The sequence below is a fragment of the Podarcis erhardii genome, assembly GCF_964252035.2.
Source record: "Podarcis erhardii genome assembly, chromosome: 7".
Lineage (NCBI taxonomy): Eukaryota > Metazoa > Chordata > Lepidosauria > Squamata > Lacertidae > Podarcis > Podarcis erhardii.
The window spans coordinates 11,669,305-11,685,076 of record NC_138511.1 but is presented as its reverse complement, the minus strand read 5'-3'; the positions used below and the strand labels follow the sequence as shown (position 1 = coordinate 11,685,076).

The 15,772-nt window shown below is 52.2% G+C and overlaps 1 protein-coding gene across 5 annotated transcripts; it reads left to right on the top strand.

Moving 5' to 3' along the window:
* Window positions 1–15,478, top strand: HP1BP3 (heterochromatin protein 1 binding protein 3). 5 transcript variants are annotated; one of them, XM_081871062.1, is made up of 14 exons: window positions 24–166; window positions 2,250–2,489; window positions 5,311–5,488; window positions 5,989–6,091; window positions 7,276–7,429; window positions 7,775–7,934; window positions 8,339–8,482; window positions 9,055–9,135; window positions 9,666–9,823; window positions 10,750–10,840; window positions 10,988–11,147; window positions 13,317–13,428; window positions 13,993–14,118; window positions 14,255–15,478. In XM_081871062.1, the coding sequence occupies exons 3-14, from the start codon at window positions 5,402–5,404 to the stop codon at window positions 14,556–14,558; spliced, it is 1,680 nt and encodes a 559-aa protein (XP_081727188.1). In that variant the 5' UTR covers window positions 24–166; window positions 2,250–2,489; window positions 5,311–5,401; the 3' UTR covers window positions 14,559–15,478. The 5 variants fall into 5 exon arrangements, with proteins under 5 accessions (XP_081727190.1, XP_081727186.1, XP_081727188.1 ...); XM_081871061.1 differs by having other exon boundaries at window positions 31–166; window positions 2,253–2,489; XM_081871063.1 differs by having other exon boundaries at window positions 31–166; window positions 2,253–2,503.
* The last annotated feature ends 294 nt before the right edge of the window (window positions 15,479–15,772 follow it).

Here is a 15,772-nt window from a genome sequence, read left to right as displayed (position 1 = left end):
CTGCCCACCGCCGAACCCCCAGCGTCCCCTCCGGTTCCGCCGCTGTCGTCGCCGCCGCCGCTTCTTGCTACCGTCGCTGAAGGGGCCGCCGCCGCCGCCGCCGCTTTGTGCCTCGCGCGCCGAAAGAGAGAGGGGTGTGAGGGGAGAGGAGGAGGCCCTGAAGCCGGTGAGTGGCGGGGGGGGGGCGGGAGAGGGGGGCGGGGTCAAAGGTCACGCGTTGGGCCCGCGCTCCTATTTGCATAACGCTTTTTTTGTATCCGCGTGACGCTTTTGGCCTCGGGAGGCCTGCGCTGGTCTCGGTGCCGCGCGCCGGGCAGGGGGGCGGGGCGGCCCCGGTTCCGTGGGGCCTGGATGGCGGTGGCCGCGGCTGCTGTGCCAGCCCTTCTGGCCCGGAGGGGAGGAGCTCGGGGCTCATGGCCCACCTTGGCAGCGGCCCCCGGACTGGACCTACGAAGCAGCCCCTGCGCACCCTCCTCTTCGCTGCTGCTGCTGCTGCTGCTGCGCGGAGAGAAACGAGGGGCAGAAAGCGACACACACCGACCCGCAGAGGTCCGTTTCCATGGCTGGCTAACTGACAGGCTGGCCAGCTGGCGCAGAAGCCGGACTCGTCCAGCCTCTCTCCTCCTTGCTTACCTGCCTTAGGTGGCAGCTGATGCACGTTCCCCACGCCCAAAGTTTGCTTGCCCACACGGAGCTACAATAATCCCCAGCATCCTTAGCAAGCTGCACCTCCCAGGAGCCTTTGAGCAGGGTGAGCTTTTCGATGTGCGTGCTGCCTATGCAGCCTCGCCAGTGCTTATTTCGCACTTTACGAAAATGAGCTGGGTCCCCCTAGTTTGAAATGCTTGTCATTCCAAGGGAGCCAACAGCAGTGCCTTTTCAGGCTGCTGGGAGGAAAGGAGGGGGAGCCCCAGCAGTAGGCGGTGCCAGAGCCAATGACAGAGGTAACTAAATTCTAGTTTTGTACCCATTCATCCCCCTGTTGAGTTCCACAAGGGCAACACTGAGACAACGACGAGGAGGGAAAACTGATAGGCACAGCCATTCCACGGAGCTGGATGTAAGTAAGGAGGAAGGTGGGGACTGGCAGAGGACAGTGCTCCTTTTCCTCTAGTGGACTAGCCTCCACTGGCAGCCAGTGTGGTGCCCTGGACTACAACTCCCAGCATTGACCCTGACCATTGGCCATGCTATCTGATGGGAATTGGGGACCCCAGTGAGATCTGGAGGGCACCACATTGGCAACTTCTGTATGAATGTAATCTATTATTAAATCCAGGGGGAACCTGGTGTTCTGCAAAGCTTTTTGACTACAACTTCCATCAGCCCCAGCCAGGATATTTGTTCGCATAATGCTGAACAGGAGAGACACAAGGAAAAGGGGCTGAAGGCATAATGCTGAACAGGAGAGACACAAGGAAAAGGGGAGGCAGCAATAAATAGAGGAAGGGCAGCTGTGCTCTGTTTGGTCCAATAATGTGGATCCGGGGCAAGTCAGGGGTTTCAGAGGTTGGTGGGCCCAGGATCCCTGATCATTGCTGATAGGTGTTGGAGTCCAACAACATCTGAAGGGCCTCCACACAGCCCATTGCCCTGGTGTACTTTCAGGGAGGGGTGAGAGCTAAGGGTCATGCCAGGAGGTGGGTGTTGAGGAAGGCTTTGCAGGATGAAATAGAGCAGAGGTGATGGTGTGCAGGTGTTTGGTAAGGTGCTCTGGGCATAAGGGGCAACAATGGAGGAATGATGGGAGTTACATAAAGGAGCAGTAGATCTGAGGGTGGTGAAGAGGAAACTACAAGGATGATGGGCAAGACACAGAAGAATCTTGAAAACTTTTATCAGGTGGAGGTAGCAACTCCAGGATCACATTCTAGGTGTGGTTCTGTAGCTCCTTCCTCCTCCAGCCCTACCACCTCCTGCTTTTGGGGCTAAATGGCTGAAGCAGGCAAGAGCTACTTCTAACACACATACCCCCCGCCAAGTTTCTGGTAGAAAAGCTAAAATCTAGACTGCTGTGCTTGGATCTTCATTAGGGAAGTGTCGTAGCACAGTAGAAGAGCATCTGTTTTGAAAGCAGAATATCCACGTTCAGTCCCTGACAGCATCTTCAGTGACGCTGCCTGAACCTGGAGAGCCATTGCTGCCAGTCTGTGTAGACAACACTGAGCTAGATCTACCCAGAGGCCTGGCTCAGTATATAATTATTGTGGCAATTCCATTGTGGTCTCTGATCTCTGTCTTGCCTATAGCAGAATCCACAAGCGATGATTCCTTAAGGTTCCAGTGCAAAATTCTTTCATCTCGACCAGCCGCTTCATTTTGGATTCAGCAGGAAAGACGCACACAGAGGCATCCCTCCCCCACCCTGCAAGCAGTGTCAGAGATACCAGGAGGCCTGTCACAAGGAGGAAGAGGAGGAATGCTGTCCATGTGGACTATTTTAATCCAGCACAGAATTTCCAACTGAAGTTAGCTTGGGCCACAGGAAGGTGTGTTCCTGTAGGTGTGTTTCATCAGGAAAGTATAGAGTCGTGTTGATTTAGGCACTGACATTGTTCCTGGAAACTCTTTTAACCTCTTTTGAGAAGTGGCAGAGTGTAGCATCTCAGTGGCTGAACTGCCAACTTGGATGCCCCAGTGCAAATCCTGCCTCTGCCATGAGCTGGTTAGGTGGCCTTAAGGCAAGTCTCTCAGCCTTATTGCACCCCCTAATCTACAACGGGGGAGGGGCACAGCTATAAGGGCTGCAACAGCAAATTGCCTTGTACAGCAGGTGATTTATAAGTGCAAAATAATGATTCCATCAGCTTTCCCCAACCTCTGGTGCCCTACAGGTGTTTTGATCTGCAGCTTCCATCGCCACCACCCCCGCCAGCACAGCTGTATGATGCTGGGGATGATGGGAGTTGTAGACCAATACATCTGGAGGACTGGGATACACAATCAGAGTATTGGGTAGGTGCTGAAAGTCTCCCGGAACAATTGTAGCTTTGCCACCTAGTTTTAGTTTGAAATGTTGGCGCCATAAATCCCCTATATGACTTGTGATGTAAAAGCTTCTAGCTAAATCTGGGCCTTTGGAGTCTTTTGTATGATTCTCGCTTTTGCCTAGAAAAATGCATGTGGTTTGAAACGCACCTGCAGTGAGACCTTCCACACAGAGAAGGTGCTCGGTCGCACCCAGAGCTCTGTGAGTCCTCTAGCACATACGGGGACAAACCGATCCTTTCCTTGGCCTGAGGGTCTTGCTACCTGTGAGGTAGGTGAGGCTAAGAGAGATTTAGGCAACTGTCCCTTGTTTGCGCAGGGAGCTTTGTGGCTGAGGGGAGATTTGCACCTGGACCTCCCTGACCCTAAACCAACCCACTGACCACCATACCACACTGTTGTTAGCATCTACTACAGCTTGACAAGATTAAAAAAGGTAGAAGGTAATCCTTTCATGCTGTGCTTAGGGGGTCTGGTGCAACAGCACTTTTAATCTCCCAGGGGGAAACCCTGTTAGTAGCTTCCACGCTTTGAAACCAGCCCTTGTGCAGAGACAGACAAAGCTTTGCAAGATTCAAACACGACGGCTCTCTGGAGGGCCAGCTCTCTTTCTTAAAAAGTGCATTAAAGCACCAGCAAAATCAAAGCCTAAGGAATTCCTTTGGTCCCACAGAAATGTATGAAACCTTCTCCTGAACATCATGCTCACTTTCGGTATTCTTTAGAAAGGTAAAATGGGTGGGGGGGGGGACTTGCATTTGATTAAGCAAAGGTTTGAAATTTACAGGTTACATGCTTTGGAATCTCAGCCTGAAGAAGAGTGTTTTGTAGGCAAAGAAGGAGGGGGTGGCAGTTGCTAGCCTGGGTAGAGGGGTTACTACACTTGATACCAGGAACAACGCACACATGTTGGCTGTCTGAGGCTATCTGGGTTGTTTTTTAAAATAAAAATTAAGTTTTTTTTCTAGGTCTTTTGGAGGAGGGGAAGAAGGTACGTTTTGCAAATCCATACACAGGACTGTGCCAGCCAAGGGGCCCTGTGCCCTACCATGCCTGAGCTCAAAGAGGCAGAGATGTCCCAGTGTCACCCAAATCTCTCAGTCTCTCTCTCCAGTCTCTTCTGGCAGAAGTAAACATTCAGAAAGATTGCAGGGCATTGTTCCCTTTGGGAGATAAATCTAGGATGGTCTTCCTGCATTTTCCTTTCCCCCCTCTGCTCCTCTATTCCCAGTCGCTCCATCAAGGCTCCTTCCCCCCCTCTAGAGAGGACGTAAAACCTTTCTTGTTGGTGGGGCCTGAGGCCAGAAGGAATGTAGGGAATTTGCCCTGTGGTGGGCCTAGAACCTCCCCATGCTGTTTTTCATTTCCTGCATTTTAACCTGATGGGGTTTTTTTTAAATTAAAGTTGCATGTCTTGCCCTCGTCCGACCCACATCCTTCCCACACCTCAAATAGGTTAGGGGGGAGGGGATAAGACTGATTTGTGCTCCAGGCAGTTTAATTATTTCCTCTCATCCCCCCAAAAAAGTTGTAATTCTGAAAAATGAGGATTCCACCCACCCACTTTCAGCTCTATTACAGTGCAGTGGGGCTGAGAAGTTGTTTTCCCCTGAGTGTCACATTTCATCTGCTTCAAGAAACAGGATTGGGGGCTGAAACTCCAAATTCATTTCCCCCCTGCTGTCCCCGCCATGGAGCTGTATGGGTCTGTTGCTGCAACTCCTTGTTTATTAGAGGGGGGTGGCTGGTGGTATTGTTTTTAAAGGTAGCCCTCTGCTGCCTGGAGGTCTGTGACATTTAAAAATAAGCTGGTGAAGGTGAGGGCAATGAGCTGCTTTGCAGTAAAAATGGGTGGAAGCTGGTTGGCTGGGCTCTTCAGGCCTCTGCTGACGAAAGCTGTGGGGTTGTCTTTAAATGTCCCACATGTAGAATAAGATTTTGGGGCTGGAGGGGGACGTTTCTACCCACAACATGCCAGCTGGTTGCATTCTGCTTGGGTTGCCTACCCTGGGGCCTCCACTTCCATCCTTGGTCTGTTGGGTGCTGGGCAAGGGGCCTTGGAGGAGGAGGACATTCCATCACCCCTCCCTCAATCTGTGCAAGGAAAACCCATTTCCCACCTGCAGGGTATTCTGACGGGAGCTTCCAGCTTCTCTGTTGGACCACCATCAAAGTGGGCTTCCTGGCCTCCTCCTCTGCAACTGCTTAATTTGTTGCTTTCTTTTGCTTTGACTGCTCAGTAGCGCGAGAGGGATGTAGATGAAGTTGCCTTTGTTTTTGTTTCGTTGTTAACCTTCACACCAAATCTTTTCTGCACTTCAGGTTGTCTGTGTTAGGAAGTCCTCTCCCCTTGAGGTTAAAACCTGGGGCTCCAAAGTGTTACTCTCACGTTGGGGTTATACATTAATTTAAAATGGCGACTGATCTGTCCGAAGCTGATCCCGCACACCGTAAGGCGCTTCCACTGTTAACGGGAGCCCCCCCGGACAAGTTGAGTGAGGTAGGGGCCGACCCTTCCCCACGCTCGCCCTTGGACTGGCCCCTGCGAGGGCTGCTCTACTCTTCCTTCCCCTGCTGCTTCTAGGAATCTTGGTTGGGGCTGCCTCCAACACCCCCCCTCCCCTTTCCCCTGCCCTGCCCTCCCCTCCCCTCCCCACCCCATCCCAAAGCAATGATCCCTTCCCCTGCTTCCCCTGAGACCTCCCTTGCTGGGTCCCTTTGCTCTTCTCGTTCTGAACAGAAGCAATATGCTGTATACGTCTTAAAATGTATATACATCCTGTGAAGCTCACAAGTTCTGATGGAAACAGGAAGCTGGAGCCAGCTGCCTCCTAAGGAGCCTGAGCGCAGTTGCCTCCGTCTTAGATGGAATACATGGTGGGGTGATGGTGGCTTCCTTCTGGGTGTCCCTAGTTCCCTCTGGAGCCTTCCCCCTGCCCCAGCCCACTCCGCACCTCCTGGACTCTCCTCGTGACGCTCTTGCCACTGTTTCCCTTCCAGACGGCTGAAGACGCCACCATGCCCATCCGCCGGGCCGTGAATTCTTCTGCTCGGGAAACTCCTCCCAAAAGCAAACCTGCTGAAGGGGAGGAGGCCAAGCCAGGTAAAGACTCCCACTCCCACCTGTTGTCCTCCTTGGTCTGTGGTCAAGTGGTGGTGGTAGGGCTGATGATTCGCATGCAGCCTTGTCCTTTCAGCCAGAGAACCATCACTGTTTTATAAGTTGACCCTTGGGGATCTACTGAAATTGTGTGTGTATGTATGAGACACACAGAGAATCGGGTGGGAGTTTGGAAAGTTTGATGCATTATGTTATTTTTAATAGCATTTATTATTTCAGTTTGCATCCCACCCTTCCTAATAAGAAAAATAGGAACAATATTTTTTGTAAACTGGTTTGGGTTCCTTGTTTTTACAATCAAGAGGTGTATGAATTTTATTAAATTAAAAGTGTTTTGTTTTTTCCTTTCCTTTTTTTTGGTTTTTGTTTGGAGAAGTGTTCTAAAACAGAAAAATAGAGATACTAAGAGAGCTGAGTGGGGGGTGCTCATGTAATATCACTGTATACAAGTTGTACAAGTGACAATAAAGTATTTCAATTTCAATAAAAACAGTTTTGAAAAGTGTTCCCCCAACCAGTGAGTTCAGAGTTGCCTGAAACATTACCTTTCAGCCATCCAAGGCCAAGGGATGTTTTTAGATTTCCTCCTGGAAATCAGTAATGGCACAAATGGGCATAAGTCACCAGGAAGAGCGTTCCACAAGGGGTGAGAACCGTCCCCAGCAACTGGGCTCACTGCCAACTGGGTATTCCCCCGTGGTCTTACCACCAAGAAGACCACCTTGTACAGGCAAAGCACAGGCTCAGCCCCTGAACTATAGCCTGCCCTCACCACCACACCCACCCTGCAGAGTATTTGGGGTGGAAACTGAGCCCCAGGTGCCGATTGAGCCAGTGGCTGCCCTCCAACTCATCAGCTTATAAGTGAAGGAGGCTGAAAGGTACCAAAAAGGCAACTCCGTCACTACCTATGGTTCCCAATAGCCCACCAGTGGGCAAACCCCCCCCCCCGCCTGCCTCTGGCTACCGGCTGATTGCTTCTGCCATCCTGCCTGCTTGTGAGCAGTCACTTCAGTCAGGAGACATAGCAGAAGGGGCCAAGGTCGATCTGTCCCATTGTGGCATTCCTCAGGCAGGGCCTGTTGGCCCAACTGCAGTGGGTGTGGGTGCGTTTTGTCCTTTGCATGTAACTTGCACATGGCCCTCTTCTTCCTCTTCCCTCTCAGATCCTGATGTCAGCTCAGAGGAATCTGCTTCGACTGTAGAGGAGCAAGAGAATGAAACTCCACCAGCCGCACCCAATGAGGCAGAGCCACCCAAGGAGCCCGAAGTAGAGGAAAAGGAAGGAGAGGCCAAGCCTGCTGAGGAAGCCAAAAAGGAGTAAGGGGTGGGGGCACTGAAGTGGGGGCAGTCCATACCCGGGGGCAAAGGCTATGCCAATGTCTCTGCCAAGCCTACCTGGAGATGCAGCCAGGGATTGACCTGGGGCCTTCCTCATGCCAAGCAGGTGCTCAACCTCTGAGCTGCCATCCTTCCCTGACAATTTGGGGGATGCAGTCCTGGGCTAAGTGGAAGTGGCCACGTCCAACATTCAGTTGCCCAGTTCTTCTGATTCCAGCTCTCTGCTTTTCTGTGAACTCAGAGCTCCCCTGAGCTGCAGAAAATGTATTTGGGCTTCTGGGATTCCTGCATGAGTTTTGAGTCTCTCCCTTTGTGTGTGTAAAGGGAGAAGGATCAAGTCAAAGAGGAGAAGAAGAAAGTCAAGAAGACCATCCCTGCCTGGGCCACCCTCTCTGCCAGCCAGCTAGCCAGAGCACAGAAGCAGACGCATATGGCAGCTTCTTCTCGCCCCAAGATGGATGCCATTTTGATTGAGGCAATCAAGGTGAGCACAAAGGGTGGGCTTCTTGTGGGTTTGCTGCTCTTCCTTTCTCTTTGTGCCCCGCCCCCAGGTATGGCAGCGTATGGCTATGAGAGCACCCTGTTTTGAGTCAGAAAGGGAGAATGGCTCAAGTCATGAGCAGCCTGGGCTTTGCTAGTTGTCCTGGGAGAATCCTGTGAGTGAAAAGCCCCTGCTAGTCCATCTGGTAACCCTGAGCTAGATGGTATTGACCCCCTAGTCGCTCCAGGTAGGGTTATGAAGCACCCCGTCTTGAAACTGTGCAAGAAAGATACAGCCAGATCAGGCCATCTTCCTGTTCTCACTACACCCAGCAGACACCTCGGTGTGATTTTCCCCAGCAACTGGCATAGGGTAAGCCTAGTCACAGGTGCCTCTTCTCCTTCCAGGCATGCTATCAGAAAGGCGGGGCATCAGTTGTGGCCATCCGGAAGTACATCATCCATAAGTACCCTTCACTGGAGCTGGAGAGGAGGGGCTACCTCCTCAAGCAGGCCCTCAAGAGGGAGCTAGAGCGAGGGGTCATTCGGCAGGTGAGTTGGGTGTGGGTCAAGGGTTCTTTGGCTTGCTTATTTCTCTCTAGCCTGCCCAGCATTAGGAGAGCTCGCAGATTGGGTGTGTTAAGACTGAAACAATCACTTACATTTTCCAGAGTTCAAAGGCTTTATTCATGCAGGAGCAGCTTTGTCTTGGCCAAAACTATTTATTTACAGGATGAGCAGAGCTAAAGAGAGAGAAATGGCAGACACCTTGTCAGAACAAGTTGGGAGAGAGAAACAAAATGGCTGAGCTTTTAGGGGCACAGTTAACTTAGACAAAGAGACTACAAAAATGTTGGATAGATTACTAGAGAAACAGTGCCCTGATGTGGTTTAAAGTAGCATCTTAGAAGCTAAGAGAAGGAAATGCATTTGTTTTGTCCAACACTCGGTCCCAAGGAGAATTCAGGGGCAGGGAACAAAGGTGTTAAATGTACCACTAAAACCAATTTACAGTAGGCCTGAGGAAAGCATCTGCCAGCATGGCATAGGGAAGCTTTCCCAGCCTTTCCTCCTAAGGAAAGTTTGCCTGGTGCCTGAACTGGACCCCTCTTTCTCCATGCCAGGTGAAAGGAAAAGGAGCCTCTGGGAGCTTTGTGGTGGCCCCGAACTCAGGGAAAACGGCCCCCAAATCCAGGGACCGGAAGGTAATGCTGAGGGGCCTGGGGGAGGTTTAGGAGTTGAGGTAGCAAAACTCGTAATTAGTGTGCACAGTTGAAATCCTCCATTCTCTGAAGGAACTAACAAGGGGTCTTGTCTGAATCAGGTCTTGTATCCTTTCAAGAGCTCTGAAGAAGGCACACGTTCCACAGTGGTGGAAGCACTTGAAGAACTAGTGGCAGACCCTTTTCCATGTCTGTTGATGGCAAAGGATTACAGTAAACATACATAATCTTTGAGATAAAAGCCACATTTGCCACATACATTTAAAGCACATGACTTTCCGCCAATGAATTATGGGAACTGTAGTTTAAGGGTTGTGGGAAATGTAGCTGTGTGGGGGTAAACTACAGTTGCTGGGATTCTTTGCTGGGGAGTGGGATGTGCTTTAAGCATGTGATGTGGACGTGATGATTAGCACAGACAATTGCTTTGTAAACAACATGTAGAAAACGGGGCTAGGAATGCATTAGAAGAAATGAATACTTGCTTTGCTTCCGACCTCTCTCCTCCGCAGCGGAGCTCATCTTCGGCGTCCGGCCCAGAGCAGCAGGTGAAGCTGGAAGACATCCTCCCGCTGGCCTTTACACGCCTCTGCGAGCCGAAGGAGGCATCCTACAGCTTGATCAAGAAATATGTCTCCCAGTATTACCCGAAGCTGAAGGTGGACATCAGGTAGGGCTGGAAGGGGGAGGGCAGGAAGGAGGCACTGGCTGGCCAACCAGCCGGGACTTCTTGCTTTAGGCTCTGCCCTCTGTGACAGCAGGTGGCTGGGCACGACTCTTCAACAACTTCCGACTTGGCATTGGCAGCAAAGGATTATTCCCTGTTGGGAACACGGGTGGTACCATGTTCACAGAAGTGGACCCATTTCAATGAGAGGAACTGAGCCATGTCCATCAGTTGCATCTACTCAAGTAGGACTAACTTTGGGTACGAACTGATGTTCTCACCTGAGACATGTACCTATGGGGGGTTCAGAGTGTCCCGCCATTGTAGCCAGAGCAGAGGGAATGGCTTTCTTTACAGCTCAGTGGCGACTGAACCTGGGGCTCCCTGCACGAAAGGCAGGTGCTCCACCCCTGAGCTGGAAAGAAAGCTCAATTCTGAGCTCAGTGGGCAAAGAGCCAGGCTTGGTAGAAGGCAGCTTTCGCTCCTGCTCAAAATTAGTTTCGCCCCACTGCTCCTGTGATCCTCCTCCCCGCAAAAAAGGAATCCTTAAACTCTTCTAGGTTTATTCCAAATGTTTTGAAGTATACTTGGATTTTTAAAACGGGGGGGGGGGAGGAGGGTGTAGCTACTTGGCTGGTAGTCTGTGCGAGGGTTTTGTGCTCCAGTTCACAGCCTGTGGACAGAACAAGCCATTCTGCATCCCGTGAGGGAGCAGAATCTCCTCCACTTCAAGGAAGGGCCACACAGGAGGGCTTTGTGTCAGCCTCGGGCCCAGGAAAGAAACATCACTCTTCCTCCTGGGAGGCTGTTTCAGCCATCCTCCCTCTTTTCAGCAGGATCTCCCTGCTGCTGGGAGATGGGAACTGTGTGGTCTTTGCCGCTCTCTCTGCCAATCATGGCCTTAAAGCTCCTTTTCTTCCCTCCCACAGACCCCAGTTGCTGAAGAATGCTCTGCAGAGAGCAGTGGAGAAGGGCCAGTTGGAGCAGATCACAGGCAAAGGAGCTTCTGGAACTTTCCAGGTGTGTTGGGGGGGGGGGAGAGCAGCCCAGCTCCCTTTAACTTGACTCCCTCTGGCTCCCCTCCTCCATTGGCCTGCCAAGAGCAAGCAGCTTAGGGGGCTGCGTCTGGTTTGGGCTGGGGTTTACCATAACGACTGTCTGTTTCAGCTGAAGAAATCTGGGGAGAAGCCTCTTCTGGGTGGGAGCCTGATGGAAGATGCCATCCTCTCCGCCATTGCGGCCATGAATGAGCCCAAGACCTGCTCCACCACTGCTCTGAAGAAATATGTTCTGGAGAATCACCCAGGGTCAAACTCCAGCTTCCAAGGTAAGGTGGCACAGAGGGGGAGGGAAGAAGAAGAGTTTGGATTTGATATCCCGCTTTATCACTACCCGAAGGAGTCTCAAAGCGGCTAACAGTCTCCTTTTCCTTCCTCCCCCACAACAAATCCTCTGTGAGGTGAGTGGGGCTGAGAGACTTCAGAGAAGTGTGACTGGCCCAAGGTCAACCACCAGCTGCAGGTGGAGGAGCTGGGACGCGAACCCGGTTCACCAGATTACGAGTCCACCGCTCTTAACCACTACACCACGCTGGGGGAGAGAGCTAGTTCCACAGACACAAGCAGGCAAAGTCATAGAAGTGTAACATTGTAGAGTTGGAAGGGACCCCCCCCCCAGGATAATCTGCTCCAGCCCCCTGCAATGCAAGAATCGCAGCTAAAGAATCCCCCTGTCATCTGGGAGGGCCCTGCACTGGCCATAGTGAATACCAGCAGGGCCCAGCCGTGGGGTACGGCAGGGGTGGGAAGGAGACTGACACATTTCATTGGTTTATGCACAGGCTACAAGCCTCTAACTTTGGGGCTAATGCATAGATCGCCGACTCGTAGAGTTGGAAGGCACCCTGAGGGTTATCTAATCCAACCCCCTCCAGTGTACAGTGGTGCCCCGCAAGACGAACGCCTCGCAAGACGGAAAACCCGCTAGACGAAAGGGTTTTCCGTTTTGGAGGCGCTTCGCAAAACGAATTGCCCTATGGGCTTGCTTCGCAAGACGAAAATGTCTTGCGAGTTCCTGCGGGTTTTTTCCCCTTCCCCCCCTTTTTTTTAAGCAGCTAAGCCACTTATCAGCTGATCCGCTAAGCTGATAAGCTGCTAAACCGCTAATAGCGCTAATCTGCCAAGCTGTCAATGGGCTTGCTTCGCAAGACGAAAAAACCGCTATACGAAGAGACTCACGGAACGGATTAATTTCATCTTGTGAGGCACCACTGTATTTCCTCTTATCTCTCTGGGGCGCCCAGATCTATAGAAATAGGAAAAGATGAGAGTGGCAACCAGCCATCGCCACCTGTTGTCAGGTGTAGGGAAGGTTGGTGGTGCTTGGATTACTGAGGGCCCCTGGTTTCTGGAGATTTGCATCTCCAGAGAAGAGCCTTGGAGGTTAAGTGGGTTTAGGGTGAGGGCTTCAAAGAGCAACCAGAACAGGGGTTACGTTGCAGGAGCAGAGCCTAGGCAAATGAAAGGTCTGCACGATCCTCCCTCACTCCCTTCTTCCATTGATTGCCTTTACAGCCCGGGTTCCCCCTCTCAGATCTTGGGTTTTAAAATAGCCCAGTGTTGAGGTTTGCAGGAGACCTGCTGGGAGAAAGCGTGTGCGCGCGCATATTTTTGTTCCAGGAGAGCGCCTGCTCTTGAAAAGACACTGAGCCTTGGCAAGGGCACAGGGCTTAATGGAAGCCGCCACCCCCCAGTTCTCCACATGGGCTCCCTTCTAGCTGCCCTTTCAAGGCAGCCTGTTCTGTCCGCCACAAGGAGAAGTCCGTGGGCTGCTGCTCATATCTCACAGCCTGTGCCTGGATTATTTCCTCCTTCAACACAAAGCCAGAGTGATTTTTCCGCCCTGCCTCAGGCATCTTGGGGGCGGGGGCAGTGGTTGAAGCAAGAGCCCCTCCACTTGGCTCAGAATACTCATTGCAAATATAGGGGAGCAGACAGAGAGACAGACAGACAAAGGCTTTGGGGCCCAATTTTGACCTATGTTTTGAAAGGGCTTAGAGAGAGGCAGTTTGGAATCTGATTTTTGTTCCTTTGGAGAAGGTGCTGGGTGCAAGTTCATGCCAAAGTTCACCTTATATAAAAAAAAAAAGGAGGGAGGAGCAGGGGTGGAGTGGGGAGGCATTTAGCATAAACTGTTGCTAGGTAGATGAAGGCAAGCTTTCCCGTTGCTCTGGCAGCCATGCCGTGGGGGGGGGAGGGGGAGGCAGTAGGAATCGGCTTCTTGGGAAGAGCAGAGGTTGGGATGCTCAGAGGTCCTGCCTTGGAGCTTTGGCCTGAACTCTCGAACCCCTCCCCAACCCCTGAGCACACAGGGGGCTCAATTGGCCTCTTTGTCAGAATCCCAAGTAACGGGGCCAGGGAAGGGATTTGTTGGGGGTGTGCTAAGCTCAAGCGGCTGGTGCCCCTCCTGATGGTGCCACCCCCCTCCCTCCCCACAGTCCACCTACTGAAGAGGACCCTGCAGAAGTGTGAGAAGTACGGCTGGATGGAGCAGATTTCCGGGAAGGGCTTCAGTGGCACCTTCCAGCTGTGTTTCCCCTACTATCCCAGGTAACGGGGTTGGGGGGGGGGCAGCCTCTGCCTTAGGAGGAAGCACCTGAGATTCCAAGGTGCAATGTGGGACAGGGCAAGGTGAGCGGGAAAAGTTGAGTAAATGCTTTAAATACTCGAGCCAAGCTTATTCTCACAAACACACCTGTCCTCCAACTGACTCTCTAACGGCAGGAGTGGGAACCTTTTTGATTGGCGAGTCCAGATCATTTCATCTCCCACCCCGCAGGCCCCCAACCGCCAATCATCTGGTGTCAGGTGACTGATAGGTGGCGGCCCCCTGGTGAAGCAGCCTTTAGCAGGATTGATTCCCACTTCTCCCTGGCTACCAGCTGACATCAGATGATTGACAGGTGGGCCTGGTTTGGGGGAAGTGACTTTGCGGGCAAAACTGGACCCCCCCCCCATGGGCCAAAGTTCCCCCTCCCTGTTCTAAAGCCTTGGGTGGTTAAAGGTATGGGAGAGAGGAGGATCCTGCCCCTTTTGCTCCCATTGAGCTCCACTTTCCCACCTGGTGAGATGATTATTTCCTCTTGGGGGTGTTCATTCTTTTTTTCCCTGCAGCCCCGGTGTCCTGTTTCCAGAGAAACAGAAAGAGGAAGAGTCAGAGGAGGATGAAGAGGAAGAGTCAGAGGAAGAGGAGGAGTCAGAGGAGGAGTCAGAGGAGGAAGAGCCCCCTCCAAGGAAAAGGTATCTGTTGGGGGGCGCTTTTGGGTCCAAGTAGTTTTAACAGTCATGGCAGCCTCCTGGGCCACCTGGCCTGCTGTGAAGAGGCAGGGGCTGGGCTTGCAGGGCCCGTCCTGAGAGCTTTTCCTTTCCTTGGCAGGATGCAGAAGCGGCCCCCACCAAAGGCCCGGAACAGGGCCCCCCCACTGGCAAAGCGGCGGGAGGCCAAGCCCAAGCCCCGCAAAGCCCCCGTGGCCCGCCGTGGGAAGGCCAAAGCCCCCGCTCCCAAGGTCAAGGCCTCCAAGGCCAAGAAGGCCAAGCCAGCTGCCCCGCCCCGCCCGGCCCTCAAGACTCTCTCTGCCCCCAAGAAGCCCTCCTCAGCCGCCAGCGCAAGGAAGGACCTGAAGCCCTCGGCCAAGAAGAGCAAGACCACCATGCGCAAGTCCCTGAGAGCCAAAAAGTAACCCCTTCTCCCTCCGGAGTGGCAGGGCACAAGGGGGTGGGGATCTCACACGCTTGCTTGCGAAGTGCAAGGCCACCTTTGTCTCTTCCTCCTGATGCTTTCAAACATCTCTCTCTTCTCCCCCCACTTCCTTCAGCAGCGGTGAAAGCCAGCTAGTCAAAGTGGCACTTAATAATCCAAGCGTCTCCCCTTAGATCTAGGTCCTGTCCTCTGTGCCTTCTCGCCACCCACCCTCTTCCCCTCTCCCATCTACCTGACCCCTTCCCCTCCAGAACCTTTAATCAGTAACATAGAACTGTTCTTTTTGAAAATAAAAAATAAGGAGAAGGTTAATCTGTACAGGGTCACCTTGCCTTTGAATTTTGGGCTTTTGAAACAGGTTGCAGAAGAAGATTTTTATATTTTTAGAAAGTGGAAAGGATCCCCGGGAAGACTTTCTGAACAGGGCACTTCTTCCTCCTCCTCCTCCCTCCTCCCGCCTTTTGGGTGCCTTGCTTGGTTCTTGCAGGCCAGTGAACCCCCTGGGGTGAGCAAGTCTTCTCAGAAGAAGAGTTGGGTGCCAGATGGGGGGGGCGGGGGCTTCCCCACAGACGCCTTCTTCATTACCTTGTTGTGTTTTCTTGTGTTTTTGTTTTTTTTTTTAGCTTAGATGCTCCCCACCCCCAGTGTTTCAATGTCGCCTGAAAACCAAGCTTACATAAAGTTCTTTTTGAATCCAGCTTTTGAAACTTGTTCTGTAAAGAAAGAGCGGGGGCGGGGGGGAAACGAACACCAGGTTTCGTCATTTGTTCCCCCTCCCCTTTTTTTAAAGGAAAAAAAAAGAGAAAAGAAAATGACCGAGAACAATCTAAGTAGAGCAAATGAGTAGAGCCATTAAGCAAAGGAACATGCTGTTTGTTAAAATAAAAAGTAGACTCTTGACACCTGTCTGGGGTGTGGTCTTTTGCAGACACCCACAAAGTGTGGGGCTGGGGCCTGGGGGGTTGGGATGCAGGAGAGAGAAGCCTGCTCCCCAGAGCCATCCCAGCATAGCCCCAGCTCTGTCATGGGCCAAGAGGGTCTTGCTTGCAGCTCAGAAGTGCCCTGAAGCACCACCTCAGCAGAGGGCTTGGGAATCTTTTGGCCACTGTTTCCCAAAGTTGTTGATGATGCCCAGTTGGATTTAATTAAATTCTTCATTTCTACAAAACCCTAGGAACATAGGAAGTTGCCTTG